Here is a 21,689-nt window from a genome sequence, read left to right on the forward strand (position 1 = left end):
GGAAGGTACCCCTAGGGTCATCTAGTCCAACTCCCTGTAATGCTGGAATCTCAGCTAAAGCATCCGTGACACATGGGTATCCAGCATGCATTAGTCAGCATACCAGTTCCATTCCTGGAGATTTTGTGTGTGGCAAGGAAGCCATTTTCAATTGTTGTGGCCCTCATTTGGGACCTCCAGAATGCAAAAATATTGTCAGTAGCCCCACAGCACAATATGTTTATTTGGAAGTAAATCCCATGGGTGAGTACAATGGGGCTTTCACCGTCGTATGCTTAAGAATGTGGCCCTATAGTGCAATCCTATATGCATGTCTATTCAGAAGCCTTAATATTAGGATTAGCTCAAGGCAGCTGCAACCTCTTGGCTTAAGACAGCTAATTTTTGAGCACCCTCTTCTAAATATTCCTTATTACACAAGACCAGGGTGATGAAAAGAGCAGATTACCTAAAGGGATCACGAGCCCTCGTTCCATTTCTCCCTTCCTTGACACCAGGCACTTCCATGTAATATGTTCCTTCTGTTAATAAACCATAATCGATGGGGCACTAATAGACACATGATGGATGGGTAGAGAGCACTTTTCTTATGATGGAAGACCTGGCTTTTACTTGAAGTTGCAGATTTAAATTGGAAGCTGATGTACGTTTCAGCAGTACACTTTGGTGCATATGTGATCCACCTCCCCTTAACATAAAAAAGACATCCATCATTTAATATATTTTAATGAGCCCTTCAGCCTATGCTAAAATGCAGCTTAAAGACAGCAATTGTATGTCATTTCAGTCAAGAACTGAAATGTGTGTGTTTGTGTGAGAGAGAGTTACAGAATCTATAAATGAACCTTATTACAATAGAAGCATAGTTTCAATGTCGGGGTGTTATTTCTGACTTGGTGTGACCTTTGGCCTGTTTGCTTTCTTGAATGATGGCAATAAATACATCAGTCTTTTACTCTGAAGTAACTCAGGGTATTCATCTGTATTCTCTGAGGATCAAGATGAAGGCAGAGCTGGGAAACCATAGAGGAAACTGATTATTTATTTGGATGTTCTGTGGAATTCACAGTGCAATGCAGAAAACATCTGGAATGATTAAAAAGAGAGATCATGCTGCTATGGGAGGGGAGGAACCCTGTTCTTCTAAGTTGTGAGAACCGGTGGTAAATTCACACATGAGCTGTGAGCCACATCTCTTCGCATACAACTTGTAGTTTTTGATCATGGTTAGACAAATTCACAGAGCGTATGTTTACTGATGGACATAGATAGAATACCAGATGTTGGGGACAAAGGACCTTCATCTTTGATTAGGGCTTTCTGTTTTTTTGTTTTTTTAAAAAATATTTTTTTTGCTTTTTAACATACATACATACATATCACAAACATACTTACACAGCCAAGAAAAAAAGAAAAAAAAGGAAAAAAGAAAAACGAAACATGTAATACATAAAAACATAGACAACTCAACTTACATTGACAAACACTCATCGACTTCCCTTTATCTCGATTTCGGAAAAAAGTTATCATATTTTTTTATCTGCAGTGTCTCATTCTTCAAGCAATTTTTATGTAGTAAGCGTTATCTCATACCTACTGTGATTTTTTCAAATATATATTTGTTTTTTATCAACATTTTTATTTTCCTTTTATTTCTGTTTCCATATATATCTTGAATTTATCCCATTCATTATTAAAGTTTGTACTTTTTTGATTTCTTATTTTCTGTGTCAATTTTGCCAGTTCTAAATAATCAAATAATTTAGATTGCCACTCTATTATCGTTGGGATTTTAGACGTTTTCCAATACTGTGCTATGAGGGTTCTGGCAGCCACTGTTGCGTATAGGAAAAATGTTTTATCTTCCTTTTTGATTAGGGCTTTCTGTTTGCATCTAGTTGGCAACTGTTGGAAAGAGGCTTCTGTGGAGGTTTGGTCTGATTCTGTAGGCGTCGTTCAAATCAAAGCTCCATCTAGTTCAGAATGTCTTCTACTGCCACACCAACTTTTGTCCCTGTTTGGCACAGCTGGGCACATCCGAGACATGTTCTTTCTGGGAAGATTGTTGTTGTTGTTGCTTTCCCTTTAGTGCAAAGGGAAAGGAGGCCACAAAATTGCGGTGCATGTTTTTTTAGTACCAGAGTGGCACTTGGGCAGCATCAGAAAGCCTATTCTAGGGTTTTGTTTCTAGGTTATTTATTAAGGAACTATTAAGGAAACAACAACAATAATCTTGCCAGTTTCACTCTCCACCCCTGCTCAGTCATTTGTGAATCTCACAGTGAAACCGCTGAGGTATCAAAGACCCTTGGAATGAAATGGGATGGGCTTGCAACTCCTCTGTCCCATCCTCCCAGAAACCTTGTGGAAATAATGGCTGTACATCTCTCATGCAGCGGGTGGCACTGTGGGTTAAACCACAGAGCCTAGGACTTGCCAATCAGAAGGTCGGCGGTTCGAATCCCCGCGACGGGGTGAGCTCCCGTTGCTCAGTCCCTGCTCCTTCCAACCTAGCAGTTCAAAAGCATGTCAAAGTGCAAGTAGATAAATAGGTACCACTCCAGCAGGAAGGTAAACGGTGTTTCCGTGTGCTGCTCTGGTTCTCCAGAAGCGGCTTAGTCATGCTGGCCACATGACCTGGAAGCTGTACATTGGCTCCCTCGGCCAATAAAGCGAGATGAGTGCCACAACCCCAGAGTTGGTCACGACTGGACCTAATGGTCAGGGGTCCCTTTACCTTTACATTTTATCTCTCATGCAACAGATGGGATGGTACAAGGGTGTGTTAAGTTTGTAAAAGCTAGAAGGCATTGGGAGGGAGGAAGCCATGTGTTAACTTCCCCGTGCTGGAATTGTTGTTCTGCAGGGAGAGGGCTCTCTCTCTCCTTCCCAAACTAGTGCTGCTCTTTTGATACCATGCATCAAACCAGAAGTTGGTCCTTTGACACACAGCCCTAAACTTTCCATTCCACTTGGTGCTTCATGCAAAGTCAAGATTCCTCATGCATTGCAAAATACCTCAGTCTGCCTTTGCTGATGGTGCACAATTCCTGGTCAGTATTTTTTGGGTTTTTTTGACAGTGCAGGTGCCACAGGAATGATGTACATCAAATGCATGTGCAACTGTTCATCAAGAACTTCCTATGGCTGGACAGGTTTTTTAAAACAACAACAACAACAACCCAACAACACACAATAACCTGCTTAGTACTTTATGTGTGTGTGAGGTGATGATTGGAAGCCTAGAGAAAGGGGAAGGTCTGTGTATGCACAAAACAGGCACTTTCAGGCATACACCACGCACCGGAGTGCATGGGATACCATAGATGTAAATGTGGAAATGGGCAAATGGTGTGATATCCAGAATTCTGATAAAAGTGGAATGAGAAGGAAAAGAAATCAGCAGAATATTTTAATGACTAACAGCTATCTACATGCCTATGCTCTGTGAATTTGTGTAATCCTTTTAAAACCATCTAAGCCACATTTTGTGGCAGTGTGAGATGCCCGTTCCTTTCCTTCTTGAAACACGCATCCAGCCAATGTGGATAATAATACAGACCTGTATCCCAATTTGCTGCATGTGTGTAAGGCTCCTTGTGCAGGTGGATCCCTTAGCTGGATCAGAAGACTTTATATTTTCCAGCTCAGAGTTCATTCTTTCTGCTTCTCTCACCCACCTTCCTATTCACCAGTCTCAGCACTTCTTTAGCCAGGAATCAAAGCACAAGCTTTCGAGAGAGTCTCTTCTCATGGAATTTTCAACCTCATTTCATAGGTTTACAAGAGGCTACTGTTCGCATTCAAGCATTTTATCAGACATATTCAAGCTCATAAAAAATCCAGACTGAAGCTCTGAACTTTGTATATTTCCCCTCCTAATTTTGCCTTAATCTGCCATATTTTTCTAAATAAACCTCCTCCTGCTTTGTCAGGAAACTGTTTTAAAACAAAGGTTACGATCCAGTCATGTTCCCATTCATATTGCATTATCTGAGGCTCCCAACTGAATCTTAGCCCGGCATTATTGGAAGATCATGTTTTATTCTATAGGCAATTCCTAAAAGCTTTTTGAAATACATGAATAATTCACTATGAGGGTCTTTGGGCTTTTGCTGTAGAAGACGAAATGGATGTTCCAGAAGAACTAATAATGAATGCAATCTGAGGTTGAGATTGTGAATCTCAGTAGAATTATTGGCACCAAAGCCATGGGTCAGGATGAGCATCAGAATGGCCTTAGTGCATCTGCTCCCTCTTGCTGAACATCCAGTTTCCAGAGGCGACCAATCGTATGCCTCTGGGAGTCTGCAGGCAGGGTCTGGGGGTAATGGCTGACCCTTATTTGTTCCAGTAGCTGAGATCCCTTCTGAACATGGAAAAGCCATTAAATAACCAGGGACAGGCCCACCCAGGGACAGAATTCAGGGCCTCACAGCCTTCCTTTTTGTTTTAAATGGTGGACCACCCTACCTAATTACTATTGTCTTGTATTTAAGCTTTGTTAGGTTAACAGAAAACAAAAGAAATATTTAGAAACATAACTTTCAGTTTGTTATATGTCTATAGTATGGTGATCTGCCTATATACAATCTCTAATATACACAGCATTAATTCATCAGGCTTCAGAACTCCTCCGTTTTTTGTTGTTGACTGTTCTGGTTCCCCTTTTTAGCCTCGGAGGTTAATGGTGAACGATATGATGGCAAAGAGCCACAATTCAGCATAATGTTGGGGTGCCTCAGCTACCTGCCCCTTGAGGTAGAGTTCTACCTTGGGGTGACCACGAGACATGGGATGACAAGCTGGCCTGGGGTTTGCTGCTTCTGACATAGTGCTCCGGTTTCTGATTTGAAATCTGGTTTGAACTATATTTACATGACTCCAGGGCCTTTGCTTTAGATGAAAGCCAGCAGAAGACAGAGAGAAATGACAACATGTGCAGTGATGTTTTCTGCTGTACAACAGCAATAGCAATCTGATACGGAGAAATACTGATATCGATAATGCATAAGAAAAGTGTGAGGGAGAGAGAGAGAGAGAGAGAGAGATCGTAGGTGACCAGCATTTGGGGGACATTATGCACAATTCTCAATTGCTGGAGCATGAAATGACCTAAAGTGATTTTTATGTTACATCTTTAGATTGTTTGGCCTGTGTCTCATACCCGGAGGGACGAATGCCAGTGGGCCGGAAAAGATATTCTGGTAAGTACAAATCTGCCTCGCTCTTTTCTCCTGTCCTTTGTAAAGCTAGTCAATATTTCATGAACTCTCATCTTTTTAAATTTTAAAGCTTGTGATTCTCTCTCCCCCCCCCCTTTTACCCTTTTATTTAAGAATTGCTTCATTGTGCTAGGTTTGTGTAAAGGCAGTTTCCCCCCCCTTTCTTCCCATGTAAACCTGTGAAGGTAGGCTTACATATAAGGGAAAAAACATATAATTGTCCCCTTATTTAAGGAATCTAAAAAGTTTGACCTCATTTCTGTAATGACTGAGGCCCTCAATCTGCAGGGTGTGCTGAATAGACAGACCATTGTGAATGCAATAAACCTCATTAATGTCAAGAAGTTGCCAGGAAGGCCTCAGGGGTACTTCCCTGACAGGAACACATTGATGCCTAAGTGATGTTAATTCCCCCCCTTCCCATTGTGATTTTTTTTTCTAAAAAAAGAAGAAAGAAAATGAAAACAGTTATTTTAGGCCTTCATTTTCTTACCACCACTCTTTCCCCTCCCCCATCCCCTCATCTCTTCCATATGATCTATTGGAGAGAAACCTGGTTGCAAATTGTAGGAGTATTGAGTGGAAAAAAAGATGTGGGACATTTACTAACCATACGGAAAATGAATACATTCCATATAGGCCAAAAGGGAAATCACAGTGTTTGCAATAGCTGAAGGGAGAATGGAGCTGAAATATTCACTAAAATTCACTAAAATATTCATAATGTCAACCACTGGAGGTCCGCATCCCAGTAGTGTCTCAGGTCATAAGGGAAAATGGGTTCACTACCCTTAACCTCAACCTTGATGGCAGAAAGTGAGGAGGAAATAAAGAACCTTTTAATGAGGGTGAAAGAGGAGAGCGCAAAATATGGTCTGAAGCTCAACATCAAAAAAACGAAGATCATGGCCACTGGTCCCATCACCTCCTGGCAAATAGAAGGGGAAGAAATGGAGGTAGTGAGAGATTTTACTTTCTTGGGCTCAATGATCACTGCAGATGGTGACAGCAGCCACGAAATTAAAAGACGCCTGCTTCTTGGGAGAAGGGCAATGACAGGCCTAGACAGCATCTTGAGAAGTAGAGACATCACCTTGCCAACAAAGGTTCGTATAGTTAAAGCTATGGTTTTCCCAGTAGTGATGTATGGAAGTGAGAGCTGGACCATAAAGAAGGCTGATCGCCGAAGAATTGATGCTTTTGAATTATGGTGCTGGAGGAGACTCTTGAGAGTCCCATGGACTGCAAGAAGATCAAACCTCTCCATACTGAAGGAAATCAAACCTGAGTGCTCACTGGAAGGACAGATTGTGAAGCTGAGGCTCCAGTACTTTGGCCACCTCATGAGAAGAGAAGACTCCCTGGAGAAGACCCTGATGTTGGGAAAGATGGAGGGCACAAGGAGAAGGGGGCGACAGAGGACGAGATGGTTGGATAGTGTTTTCGAGGCTACCAGCATGAGTTTGACCAAACTGCGGGAGGCAGTAGAGGACAGAGGTGCCTGGCGTTCTCTGGTCCATGGGGTCACGAAGAGTCGGACACGACTAAACGACTAAACAACAACAACAACAACAACCCTTAACCTGGTCTCCAGTGAACGATGGCCTCTCTCCATATATTCTCTTATTTAAAAAGAGAGGGGGGGTTAAAATAACAGGAATTTTAACAGGACTAAGACAGAGGAAGAGGTTTTTAAAATTGCCCAAGTTGAAGCTGGAGAACAGAATATTTACGTTCAATTCCATGCCATCACACACTTGGTCTTTATGACATATGGGCTGCATCCCATGATATCGCTCAACTGATGATAAGGCAGAATAGGAAGAGACGCCGTTTGTTGCGATTATTGCGCCTCCCTCTGTAGCTCTCAGAAGACTCACACCCAAATATGCTCTGGGGACCCCTCAGTCCTCTGAAGCAGATTTGGAGTGAGGGGTTTTGGAAGCTGTTGGGAAGAGGGGGAGATCACCAAAAATTGCTTCCCTTTCTTGGCCGCTGATGGAGATCTTGCCATCCGCTGAATGGCACCATTGTATACTGTCTGTCGTCTTCAACATGTTTCTACTGTTGCAGTTGCCATAAAAATCTAGTCAAGTCAGGTGATGCTTTTTATTGGGCTAGCTAGACTTTAGAAATGCTAGAAATGAACTCTACTTCAACCATAGGGTAGGGAAGTAAAATACGATGATAGTTTTTCAAAATCACTGAAGACAGTTTTGGGAATTACTTTATATGTGCTCCTTTCTTTTGGCACAACTTCAGAAACCCATATAGATGATCAAGGAAATCTCAGTGGGCTTTCATTAAGGAGAGAACACCGTAACATGTGTGTGTGTGTGTGTGTGTGTGTGTGTTTGTTTGTTTGTTTGTGTGTGTGTGTTTCATATTAGTACCAGCATATCCTTATCAGGATAGCAGATATTGCACTCTTGTGATTGCCTAGAACTTTATAAATCAAGTTCTTTACTTTTTTTATAGCCATTTTTATTTTAAACTATGTGATTATTAATCTCAAGGCACAACCAATTCCATCATACTGAAAATTCAAATTCCCTAGCAATAGGCCAGCTGCAACAGCTGCACTGCTTATATGAAATGAATATTAACTGTGTGCCGTGTATACAAACCCCACCGGTCACCTCAAACATGACCTGAGACTAAAGGTTTCTTTTGTAACTGTATTGGATTGTAGGCTGTATTTTCACTCTGCTGGAGTCCAAATGGTTCTTTCTATGCTTCAGTGTCAATCACACAGGACCATGAAACTGATATAGTCTGAGGTCTTGACATGTAGCAAGCCAGGATTGTACTGCAGATTGATAACTAGGGAGAATCGCCATCAGCTTGCATTTTTGAGGGGAGAGGGAAGGGAAGGCAAATGGAAATAGTTCTCTTGTGGATTGAGGGGAAGGAATTCTGCACATACAGATAATTTTGATTAAAGGTTCATTCCTCTGTACTGCAACTTCTTGTCTCCTCATGCCCTGGGTTTGTACACATACCTGTGAACATCTCCAAGGAACACAAACTTTGGCAAAAGAAATGCAAGCAGACAATGAGGGAATAAGTCCTATGCTGAGAACACAAATTTCTAGGCTTGGTATCTGTGAGTGATTCCCAACACATTCTTTTTGTTTGTTTAGACTCCTGCAAGTATTTTAAATTTCTGTTCCACAAATGAAACTTTTGCAACTAGGATGAAATATTCAAATGTATGGCTATTTCTCCTGGTCCCATAATAATGTGAGATTTGAAATACAGACCTTGCTGTAGGTGGCTGTTTTTCTGGAGAGTTGCCAAATTTCAGAGCTCTTGGCAATGTTCTCCTAGGTATATCAGATAGAATTAGAATTCCAACATAAAAGAAAGTATCTTTACAACTCTGGATTTCTTTAGGGATCATTTGTAAATAGTGTTTTGTTAAGAGTGTAAAAATGATATATGCTACATGTGCAAATTTCTTTATATCATTGCTTTTAAGGTCATTTTTTAAATGCTGATATTATTTCTGGAATACACTGGAATACACTGTATGTGGAGGACCACAATCTGGTTCACAGATGCCTGCCTGCCACCTGCTTTATCTACCCTTGATTACTATACTGTTGGTGATCAGCTGATGAATATATGAGCTGACTCTGTGAGGTCAAACGCTCAATGCTCCTCTCCCCTAAATGAGTTCTGGTTTAGAGCCAGTTGCACTGCACAGAAAGTGCAGAACAACAAATGGGGTGTGCAGCATGTTGCGTGTCGAGGTCCCCAAGCCATCCCCCAAATAACTCACAACGCACACTTAATTTTTTTTAAGGTTTTGGCATAATTTTGGCCACAACTTTATTTAAATACAAAACCGTGAGTGGTTGTTTAGGCATTGGTTAAGACTATCTGTCCCCCCGCCTGGGGACAGAACTGACTTCCGGGCACCACTGAAAGACACTGCGGGGGAAAGCAAGTCGGGGAGAAATGGAGCTGAGACACAGATCCTCAATTCTCATCCGCATGCTCCACGAAGGCTTGCTGGCCCTAGTCCCATTCCAGGGATTGGACGAAAAGATGGCAAGCCCCTTTAACAGAATTCCCTTTCCGCAGCAACCATGGAGGGGCAGGCCCAGCCTATCCTAACCCCTCCTCCACCAATTTATAACCAATGCCTAACCACAACCTTACAAGTTGTGACGATTTGCTATGCAGTAGGCAAAAACCAAATGGCCCAGCCAATCAGCCAGATGGACAAAATTCCTACCGGGCCCCTACCCCAACGGCAGACGACCCCATGACAGGCATAGCAAGGTCAATGCAACAACCCCTTACTCAAGGGTGGGTGGGCGGGTGATCCGTTGTACGCAGCAAAGAGAAAGCTGCAGGCTGCGTGCAGAGTATTTAAACATTTTACCCCTCCCACCAAAATTGCAACATAACTTTTACCCCAGCAACCCAGTGAACCAATCACTGCCCCAGGCCATCTTTAGAGACCCTGCCTGGTAACAGAGGGGTGGCTCAGCAGACCCCACCGCAACACGTGCTCTCCATGAAGGAGAACACGCTTTGCGCCACAGGGAACATTTTGCAGTTTAATGAAGGAGAGGAATGTGGGGCCATAGTCAGTCTTCTGCACTCCATCCTAAAGGGTACCAGAAGGCGGCCAGTTCCTAAAAGAAAATTGTACCTTGCACCCTCTGTGAGTTACCAATGGGGTAGGTTGCCAACCCAATGGACAAGAGAAGGGGCAGAGCTGAATGCACAGTTGTGTTCTGTTGCACAACATCGATCTAAAGCAAAACACCCAAAACCAAAGGGGCATGAAACAGCCATTGTTAACTAGTGCTATTATACCTTAGAGATCTGAAACTGTGTACTGAGAGAACCTCTTTTAATGCTTGGGTTGTGAATGGAAGATATGAATATAAGGGGTGCATTTTACTACCTGTAGGCTACTGTGCAACCATGCAGCGACAGCCACAGCCCCCAGGGATCATAAGGAAGGAATAAAGACTCTAACAACGTATATGGAATTAAAATTAGGCCACTATTAAACTTCCGAAAGTAGGAAGACCTTGGCTTAGGCCTTGGGCATGTATCCCTCCCAGCCCCCCAGCGGGGGGAACTGGGGCTCATCAGGGTAAATGGGATATGGGGGTGCTCTGTGAGACGTAAGTGTAGCAGGCAGCCCAGCCCATATCCCTGCACGTAGGGTAGTTCACTGACAACCTTTCAGTGACACCCATGTATATAACCCCATTAAGAGGGGGACCCTGGAATCGCCGCCACAGGGGGTGAGTCACCTCCTCATGCCCCCCCCCCCATATAGGGAAGAAAAGACTAAAGGATTCCACCCAAGGCCATAACCGCCCAAGTTGTGACGAATTGCTACAGGGAAGACAAAACCTGCCAATGCAGGAAAATTTCTTCCCGGTCCTTCAACAGCAACCAGTCAAAAACCGCAGAAGCGCCAGCTAAACAGGAAGAAAAAGTTAACCTGCAAACAAGAAACATTAAAGGGAGCGTAGGGAGGGTGAATCTCCAGAGCCGCCTGCCTGGCTATTGTCAGCTCCACCCCCTATTTATAAAGGGGGCTGGCCCCACCTCCCAGCGAGAAACTTGATTACTGAGGCTGGGCGTGAACCTCCAAAACTAACACTGAGAGGCAAGCCAGCCCCTGTTGCCAGTAAGCTCCCTGGGAACTGTAGCACCATGAGCGATCCCGCAAAGAGCACCCACAATGTATAGTGTGAGTGCTCATTATTTTATTTATGGGAACAACGACAGGTGTTTGTTTCCAGAGATAGCCTCACATTCATCAAAGAAAAGCAGTTCATATAAAAAAAGACACTAACAGCAGCAACAATATAGGAATGAAGTTTTGCTTAAAATCCCACCAGTGATTCTTCATGTTTTAGAGATTATTTAACAATCAGTAGAGCAAAAGGAAACCTGTTTAATAGGTTTGCTCTTTTTCATATTTGAAATATTAACTATACTTTGGTGTCCTCTCCTAGCTTGTCATGTATTGATGACTGGCTTCTTCAAAATCTTTTTGTGACTATATTTCATTGAGAAATTGCTGTTCCAAATTATTTCGGTTTGCTGCTCACAACAGGTTGCTCCTAGGATGAGTATAGGTATTGCTTCCTATCCACAGAGGGCTTGGATTCCATTTTTAATTATTATGAGGTGCGTTGCCTGAACATGCAAGCATTCAAAGTGTGGCTAGGGGTGTGCAAGCCAACGCCTTTGCAACCATTATGCCTCCCCAAGTCTTTCCTGTACTGCTCAGGGAAGATCTACATTCACTTCCTACACATGTTCCTTTGAACACAAGTAACTCCTTAGAGACCCTGATCATGCAAGAGGATTCTGTTTACATTTAAGTAAGCTCTTGGTTCAGTCTTGACCAAGTGCAGCTGGTAATTCTGTTGCCCCAGAACCTCCCTCTAGAGGCACTTCATAGATTTCCCTGCCTGCTGTTTGGCTATGAAAATAATAACCAAAGTAAGGGTGTGGAACCTGTAAGCTTTTCGATAATAATCAGAATCTCATGGTGGTGTGTTGATTTCACATGTTGAAATAGCCTATATTAAATAGCATGGAAAGGGGAAAAGACATTTCAGATTTCTGGAAACTTTCTGTTTTTAAAAGATGGAGATGTGAGAGCTAAGGAAGGGTAAATTGATCCTTCCTATCTACTTTTCTGGCAGAACAACTTGGTCTCTGTTGTACCCAAACCCACCTATTGCTTCCTGCCTCACTTAGACAATCCCTTCCTGATTAACTGATTTCCAGGGCTCTAGATCCTGTAAAGGGTGACACAGGCAAGTTTGAAAAAGCAACTTGGCAAAGCTTGTTTCCGCAAACGATACTGTGTGCCAGATTTTAATTGATGGGAAATTTTAGACTTCCTTCAGTGAAGGTGTTTTCATTCTAGTATTTCCTATGGGATGGTAAGGAAAATCAAAATCAAAGTAGCTTTTTAAAAAAATGAATGGATACAGCGGGCCACATGCAGTTTCACAGGCTGAGCTTCTGTGGTATGTTTGTTGACAACGTATACACATTGCTAAGCAACTACCTCTTATAGTTCCAGCAATCTGTCGTGTCCTTTCAACACGTCCTTCAGCGACATTCCCTCTCCACTTTTGACTGAGAACTTTGAAGTTCATTTATCACAAATGGCTGCAGCTGGAAATCTTAACAGGATATGAATGATCTGAACTGGGACTTCAAAGATTGGCTGATTTATAAGTGGTTTATAGGCCTATATAAGAGGCCGACAGGAGCTGTGTCTGCCTTATTAACAGGTGTTGCTTCTTAATAGCAAGTGCCACCTTTTAATACTGATCTGAGGTTTACTATCTCTCCTAGGCCTGATGCAGGTGAGATTTGAGCCAGAGGATGAGATCAGATAGGGATCTGCAAAAGCCAATCCCAAGAACCCCCTGCCCTAGGGATCCACACACTTCTTTGATATTTAAATCCACCAGGACTGGGCTTACAATGTGATCAATGCCTCTCTGAGGGAGAACATGGCTCCCCCTGCTTAAGATGTCAGTAGTTAAAATCTTCCTTTGGGGAAAAATTGGGTCCTTTGGCTCTGGATAATTATTGCCTAGTACTATTCTTGAATAAGATTCTAGGAAAGGTGGTGGTTTCTCAGTGCTAGGTGGGCTTGGCTGATCCTCATTATTTGGATCTGTTTCAAACTAGTCTCTAGCCTGGTTTGGGGGCCAAACAGCCCTGGTGGGTGACTTATGCTGGGGAATGGTCAGGGTTAGTGCAACCATGTTGGTTCTCCTGAACACCTCAGCAACCATTGATACAATCAACTATGGACTCCTTCTGAGTCACCTAGTCAGGGTAGGTTTTGAGGACATGGTGCAGTCCCTTCTGGAGGGACATATCCCCAAAGGTGGTACTGGGGAACTCCTGTTCTGCCTCATTGACCTTTTCGGTGCCTTAGAGTTCTGACTCTTCCCCCATGCTTTGTAACATATACCTGAAGCCACTGAGAGAAGTATGAAGATGACCATGCTACTCTACCTCTATTTCCCTCCAGCTATTTCTTGGGAGACTATGGAAACTGTGAACAAACGTCTGCACCCTGGGGGTGTATGAGGGCAAACAACCTGACTTAATCTAGATAAGATGAAAGTGCTACAGTGGGGAGATGATGATCTGTATGGACAGGGAAGGCTGCATATATGTGAAGCTGCACTCTCCCAGAAGACCCATGTGGGTGCTCCTGATTTTGGCACTATCTGTTGAGTTGCAGGTGGCATCTGTTACCAAGGCTGCTATTTATCAGCTCTGACTGATTCACTGGTTGTGGCCCTGTTTGGAAAAGCTTCAGGTACTGATTCCTTGTTTGTGCAACAAAACATACATCACCAATTCTGTGCCAGCAGCACTGATTATCAGTGCATTTCTAGGCACAAATTAATTTGCTGGTGGGAAGAAAAGGAAGCAGCAAGAGATTTTACTTTCTTGGGCTCCATGATCAGCAGTCATGAAATTAAAAGACACCTGCTTCTTGGGAGAAAAGCAATGACAAACCTAGACAGCATCTTAAAAAGCAGATACATCACCTTACCAACAAATGTCTATATAGTTAAAGCTATGGTTTTCCCAGTAGTGATGTATGGAAGTGAGAGCTGGACCATAAAGAAGGCTGATTGCCGAAGAATTGATGCTTTTGAATTCTGGTGCTGGAGGAGACTCTTGAGAGTCCGATGGACTGCAAGAAGATCAAACTTATCCATTCTTAAGGAAATCAGCCCTGAGTGCTCACTGGAGGGACAGAACCTGGATCTGAGACTCCAATACTTTGGCCACCTCATGAGAAGAGAAGACTCCTTGGAAAAGACCTTGATGCTGGGAAAGATTGAAGGCACAAGGAGAAGGAGACGACAGAGGACAAGATGGTTGTACAGTGTTTTCGAAGCTACCAACATGAGTTTGATCAAAGTGCGGGAGGCAGTGGAAGACAGGAGTGCCTGGCATGCTCTGCTCCATGGGGTCACGAAGAGCTGGACTAGGAGAAGGGGACAACTAAACGACTAAAGAACAACAATCTTCAAACCCCACATAGGTTCGAGTGGTCTTTCAAATAACCCCATTCTAAGCTACGACTGGCCATGGAGACCATGTTCATGGGCTAATTAGTAAGATCTATCAGGTTGGTCAGCACAATAGACAGGGCCTTTTTGGTGGCCATACTGTGATCCATGGTGATGTCCACCACCAAGAGAGAGTGATAGCCTAAGCAACATTGACATCAGCAGGACCTTGGACAAGGACCAAGGTGCTGGTTCAGGACCATGGTTAGCAATCCTGTAGCTGAAGAAGAAAATGTAGGATGCACTTGCAGTGTCTGCCTGCTTCATAGTCAGTGCAAGAGAGTCAATATGGAAGTGCCCTTCCACTGTACCCATGGTGCAGCTGTCCAATTAAAGGGCCAGTACATTTTTCTGCAGTGGTTGGCTTTTTCTAGGCAGTGGGTTTTGTACTGCTTTGAGGAAACCTTTTTGGGATTTTTCTAATCATCTGAAAAGCCTATAGTCCAGTCATTGGAGTCCAGTGGCAGAGCTATGGAATCAGGCAATTAACAGGTTGTTAGCCCACCCACTGGTAAAATGGCCCACATGGGGTGGGGATTGGAAAACTGTTAAAATGACCCACCAGCTAGAAAAAAATTCTACACCTCTGGAATGTCTAACTCTACATAGGTGGCTTGTGTGAAATTATCATTTTACCTTAAGCCTCTAGATACTCCACAATTTTTTTTGCAGACTGGTTCTCTTCTACATATATTCTCTGCCTCTGTTTAATAGCATGCATTTAAAATTGACTGTGGGTAGTATCTTTAGAGGAAAGAAATCTAATTCTTCCCATGAACTCTGTTCTATCAAGAAATCAGAAAGATAACTCGAGTCTCTCTGGTCAATGAACACTTAATCAGAGAGATAACAAGACTTGAAATGGGATGTGCTAAGCTACTAAAAATACCTTATCATTGTCCACACCCCGTCAGCAGCTTCATTCTGAAAATTCCCAGGAGACGTTCCAAGAGAAAGAGGAAATCTAATTTTGTGTTTATCACTTTTGTTACTTCCCTTTTGACAATACTCATCATGCTTAAGAGTAATGCCATTCCTAAGAGGGCTGAATGTTTCACGCTGTCTATTTAACAATTCCTCTTTGTTCACCATTTTAGCTACATTTCCAGCTCTTTAAGGCCAAAGCTGGACATGATTTTCTCTGAGTAGGAGAGACAGGTTCTGATAGAAAGCTCACAGTGGAACATTATTTGATGGTGAAACTCATTTATTGAATGATGCAGGTGTGCTCTGATCTTGCCTCAAAACCAGCCTCACTGAATTCATGTTGGCCACTGGGCTCATTTTAGTGCTCTCTCTTTCTGTCTCTCATATGACCTTTGTTTGGTTGTATCACTTCACCCTGCAGGCAGGGGCTCCCCCAGGATTGAATGCCCCCCCCAATAAAACCCCTATAGGTTAAGGAGGAAGGTTTTGGCTCAGCCATCTCCATGACATGCTGCTTCTCCTTTCCTTTTTTGTTTCATCAGGCAGAAAAATACTATTTAACATGTTGTTTTCAAAGGGCAAATAACACAAACAGCTAACACGCATAATGGATATGAAACATTCACCAGCGCACACATTGTTCTCTCTTATTCTGCCAACTCTCCGGAGCCAGTTTGGGTGGGCACACAGGGGGAGAGGTAAAAGCCTCATTGCACCAATGGGACTCCTTGCCTTGGTACCCACTAGCATGACTGTTTAGTTGAATCTAACCCTCTGAAATCACTGGACTTGACACCATCCATTTATTATAAAGAACATGAGTGTGACTTAGTGGGATACAACCCTAAGAAGCCCTGACGCTGTTCATTGTGTTTCCAGTTCACCAGGCTATGCAAGTGGTTATTTTCAAACACAGGAGAGTCAGCTGTAGCCTGTCTCCATCATCCAGCTGCTGCTGCTGCTGCTGCTGCTGCTGCTTCTTCTTCTTCTTCTTCTTCTTCTTCTTCTTCTTCTTCTTCTTCTTCTTCTTCTTCTCCTCCTTCTCCTTCTCCTTCTCCTTCTCCTTCTCCTTCTCCTTCTCCTTCTCCTTCTCCTCCTCCTCCTCCTCCTCCTCCTCCTCCTCCTCCTCCTCCTCCTTCTCCTTCCTCTTCCTCTTCCTCTTCCTCTTCCCCCTCCTCCTCCATATTACTTGAAGTTGCAGGGAGTGGTGGGGGGTGGTAATAATTACTTGAACACAAGAAGGAACACCCTCCCTGCCCTCTAAGAATTAGCATGTTGGCAAAAGGTTGCACTAAAAAGCTACTTTTTGTATACTTTTGTATATCTGCAAAGTTTTCTGGAGTTGTGGGGAAGCCTTCCAACATTCACTCTCCCACTTTCAGTCCATGAGCAACTGTTCATATATAAAAGCCCTTAGATTTCCAGATGCTTGTAAGGTTATACAAGTGGGTTCATTCACTTATTTTTAAAAAGCAGAAGTGAATGTTTTGTTCTGATAATGGTTCTGATAAGAAGAAATGGCAGTTCTTGCTTCAGAATAAATGCAATACTCTTCCACTCATTAATGCCTAAATGTGTAATTTCCAAGCTTATGGAGAAAAAGAGAATGACTAGAATCTAGTGAAAACACCTAGTTCGGTTTTATTTATTTTTCCATATACAGTTCAGGTGTTTTGACAGATGGGTGGACTTTATTTTTGTAATCGTCTAGGGGGAGAAATGGGACACAGGTGGCGCTGTGGGTTAAAGCCTCAGCGCCTAGGACTTGCTGATCGAAAGGTCGGCGGTTCGAATCCCTGCTGCGGGGTGCGCTCCCGCTGCTCGGTCCCAGCGCCTGCCAACCTAGCAGTTCGAAAGCACCTCCGGGTGCAAGTAGATAAATAGGGACCGCTTACCAGCGGGAAGGTAAACGGCGTTTCCGTGTGCAGCTCTGGCTCTCCAGAGCAGCGATGTCACACTGGCCATGTGACCCGGAAGTGTCTCCGGACAGCGCTGGCCCCTGGCCTCTTAAGTGAGATGGGCGCACAACCCCAGAGTCTGTCAAGACTGGCCCGTACGGGCAGGGGTACCTTTACCTTTACCTTTAGGGGGAGAAATCTGTGTAATATAACGTAATCAGCATTATGTACCTTTTGTGGTGTTTTTTTAATCCTTCTGTGCTTGGCTCCTAAGTTTTTATTTTATATACCTTTTCATTGTTTGCTCAGGCTGTGTATATAATCCCTTCTATCTGTTTCATACACAAATATTGAGAGCCACTTAATAATAAATAGAGAGATTTTGTTGCCGAGAAAGACATACGAATTTTCAAGTGGTGACTATTGGCAAGAAACTCCATCGCTAACATTTCATTCTTTGAAACAACAAAATTTTATTCCTTCCAGTAGCACCTTAAAGACCAACTAAGTTAGTTCTTGGAAAGCTCATACCAAGAACTAACTTAGTTGGCCTTTAAGGTGCTACTGGAAGGAAATATTTTGTTTTGTTTTGACTATGGCAGACCAACACGGCTACCTATCTGTAACATTTCATTCTTTGGTTTAGGGTGGTTCTTGTTCTCACTAGAGAACTTTGGAACTTTATCTGAAACTAAGAAATTGACAGAATAAGAGTGCGGAAGGATGGTCTGATGAAGCCAGAAGAGGCTCATGTTAACATTGGACATTACTGATTCTCAAATGGTGTCATAATGGGAACCCTGTTGCCATGAGGAATCTGTCTGATGTCAATGGATTTTTTAATGTAAAATCTCCATTCTACGAGCTCCTCATGCATCTTAAACGTAATGGGAGCTGGGTGGATGGGTGATGAAAGCAGCAGGGCAACTTCTGGACACTTCCGAAGCATCTGTGTGTGTTTGGATCATGGCCAAAAGAAGCGCAAAGTAAATGTACTGTTGTTAATAAATAATAATAATAATAATAATAATAATAATAATAATAATAATAATAATATCTTTATTGTCATTGCCCCCTCTCGGGGACAACGAAATTACTTGGCCGCTCCATCCACCCAGGTAGGGCACTCCACACAAAATCAAAACAACTATAAAAACACTAATTAGAACAATACAGTATAATACAGCAAGGAAGATTAGATGATAATAATAGGATGGGAAATATATGATGGAAACAATCTCCACTTGAACTGCAGTCAGCACCCTTTCACACTCTTCCTAATGGAGCAAATGACGCCCTTTGGATGAATAACTTTGATTTGAGAAGCCATTGTCAGCCCTTGTTCACCTTCTGTAGAAAGGGTGTGATGTGATCCCTGCTTAGGTCTCGCCCACTGAAAGTAATGGAACTAAAAGTCCTTAACTTTGGCTGGAGCAAACCCATGCTTCACGACACACAAAGATTCATCTCCAGATCAATAAAAATAATAGCAAATGAGACAATGCATGCAGAGTGTTCAAGGAAAGCACTACAGACGTGCAGTACGCTATTTTTCCATTGACAAACAACCTCCCAATTGTAGCTAGACAAAAGATCATTACTGGTGTGGAGTTACATGTGCAAATGTTCCTCTGAGAAATTAATAATATAATATAATATAATATAATATAATATAATATAATATAATATAATATATACAATATAAAATGATTATATAATATAAAGGCTAGGTTAGAACTCTTCTCCCATACATATATCTTTTTCTATTTCAGAGATCATTTTACATGGGGGGGTGTGCATTTAATCATGTGATTTCCACTTGCAATTTGAAGTGGCATAGCCTAGGAACAGTGTTCCCGTTTGTTGAGGGATTTGTGTAGATCAGGAATAAGCGTTCATGCACTTCAAAATTATGTGCTTCCTTATTTTCCCATCTGTTATATTTAGAGAGAGAAAGAGAGAGCGCTTGTGTGTGTATGTGTGCGCGCACACACAGGCACAAAGCCATTGCTGTATTTGCCAACATCTTACACCAAGATCACACAAGCTTTAACTACTCTGTATTGTTAGCATTGGCTCTCCCATTAATGAACAAATATCCTGTCGGCTGGAGGGTAAGGCAGCAACAGTGAGCTGCTGCCAAGTTGGACAAGCCCATTTTGAAGACGGCTAAGTCATTCCAGGCTCAGAGCCAGAATAGCGGGAGGAACTGCTTTGCATTGAAGTCGGCATACTTTGTCACCCGTTTCCAGAATAACACTGTTTGCCAAGTTTCACAGCTAAGACATGTCTGAATACCATCATACCATCGCTCTGTGGAGTGAAGGGGAGAGCCCTAATAAAATTGGCAGAGTATTTCAGTCTTGGCTATGTCGTAACAAAGCCCACAGGGCGGCTTTCCTATACCATTTGGCAATCTTTTCACAAATGCAAATTTAATTAGGCTTTATGACAGCCTGCATCTATGGGGCCCAATACAGTATTTATTGGCGTTTCCTGTTTCCAATGGAGTATGGCTGTTTGGGTGGCAACCAATGTTAGAACTTGTCCCGTAGAGAGAAGGAAAGTGGGTGGGTTGCAGTAGGTAGAGCATCTTCTACAACCGACATCATGGTCCTATCTCTCAAATGGTGACTTTCAAATTGGAACAGAAAGTCAAGTCCGGGTGTCATTCTAGTCTGAGACAACAAACAATTTTATCGCATCTTAACAATAAATTGTTTTATTGTGTCATAAGATTTTGTGGACTGTAGATTAGAGGGTTATGCAATGGTTGAAGCAGGCCCTAGTGCAGAAAAGGTCCTCAAGTTGTTGCAGAGTCTTTGCTGCTATAGATTCAAATGACTGCCTCTCTGGGATATCAGACTGGCAAATGATTAAATGCATATTTTAATATGTAAGCCCTTTGAGTCTCTCCTATGCAGGTGAGAGGCATGGGGAATACTAATGTGTTAATTTCCTCTTGATATTTTGGTGGGTTTCAATTCATTAACCATGGTGTCCAGTTGGAGTGACACTGGAGTGACACTGGGACACTGGGTATCTGAAGAAGTGTGCAAGCACATGAAAGCTCATACCAATAACAAACTTAGCTGGTCTCTAAGGTGCTACTGGAAGGAATTTTTTTATTTTGTTTTGACTATGGCAGACACAGCTTTTTCTTTCCATTCTGTCTGAACCAAGATGGGGTATAGATGTACTCGACTGATATCTGGAGATGGTGACAGGCTAGATGAGGGCCAAAAAACCACAGTTAAACCTTGGTAAGATGGTGGTGTTGTAGATAGGGTCATGTGGCTGGGAACTGGGAAGACAGGTAGCTTGTTTCGGATAAGATACCGTGGTACCTCAGGTTACAGACGCTTCAGGTTACAGAATCCGCTAATCCAGAAATAGTACCTCGAGTTAAGAACTTTGCTTCAGGATGAGAACAGAAATCGCGCGGTGGCGGCACAGCAGCACCGGGAGGCCCCATTACCTAAAGTGGTGCTTCAGGTTAAGAAAAGTTTCAGGTTAAGAACAGACCTCCAGAACGAATTAGGTTCCTAACCTGAGGTACCACTGGACTTGGGATATGAGCAACTTACACTCATGCACAGACCAATGGGGTACCAGAGGCAGATCAGAAGACACATGGTGGGTTGCATGTGATGATATTGGTCTCCCCCACGTGCAGGGACAAGATGAGTGAAACTATAGTCTGATCCCAGCCTATGAGAATGTCAGCAATAGACACAATGCAGCCAACGTTCATCATGACTAAGGTTGAGCTCCTGTGTGTATTTTATAGGAAAAAAGCTCCATTCAACAAACTGACATCAAAGTAATAATTCATAGGACCTGACAGGCCCAGTAAAGCAAAGAATGAGAATTAGGTGGCCACCCTAATGCAATTTACCTGGGAGTGAGTCCCATTGAAATAAGCAGACCTACTACTAGGAGTCCGGCTAACAATGAATATCACCCAGTATGTTTTGTTGAATCAAACAGAAAGTGGGGGAAAACTTCACTTTGAACTCTTTCCCTCAGTGGAGATGAAATCTTTGCCATCAATTTTATGTCGTTTTTGTGGTTTAATATCCTCTTTCACTCACTTTTTTCCCCAGTTGCATAAAATATATAAAGGAAACTAATCTGTTGTGGCTGTATACGGCTGTAATGGAGCTTAAAGGCTCTTTTAAAACAGCTGTAAAACACAGGAAAGCTATTTTAGCCATTGCAACTGGAATGGAAACTTTCAATGGTAAATAAATTTATTTTATAGTTGAAGGTTTATTGCTCTTAGTAGCCCCTCCTAGTGTTTCATTAGCTCTTTTATTTCTATAATCCATCGTTAAAAATACGATGCGTTGTAGATGAGAGACAAATTAAAAAGAGAGGGTGGGATACATATTTTGCTGTCAGTTATATTAGCATTAATTTGGACAAACTCTGTTGACATTAATAGAGCAGCACTGTGTAAATCCGAAGTAATTGATGGAAGAATTTAGCCTAAGGGGGCAATTCACATACTGCTTAACACTGCTTGT

At 42.6% G+C, this 21,689-nt stretch overlaps 1 protein-coding gene across 1 annotated transcript in view; it reads left to right on the forward strand.

Annotated features, from left to right (window-relative positions):
• The window catches only part of SEMA3A (semaphorin 3A), a 185,658-nt gene that overhangs the window by 67,663 nt on the left and 96,306 nt on the right, over positions 1-21,689 (forward strand). The window contains exon 3 of the mRNA XM_081911733.1: positions 5,145-5,207. Within this exon, the coding sequence (XP_081767859.1) occupies positions 5,145-5,207 (63 nt within the window). The remainder of the gene's footprint in view (positions 1-5,144; positions 5,208-21,689) is intronic.

The sequence above is a fragment of the Podarcis melisellensis genome (assembly GCF_964234715.1).
Source record: "Podarcis melisellensis genome assembly, chromosome: 5".
In the NCBI taxonomy this organism is placed as follows: Eukaryota; Metazoa; Chordata; class Lepidosauria; order Squamata; family Lacertidae; genus Podarcis; species Podarcis melisellensis.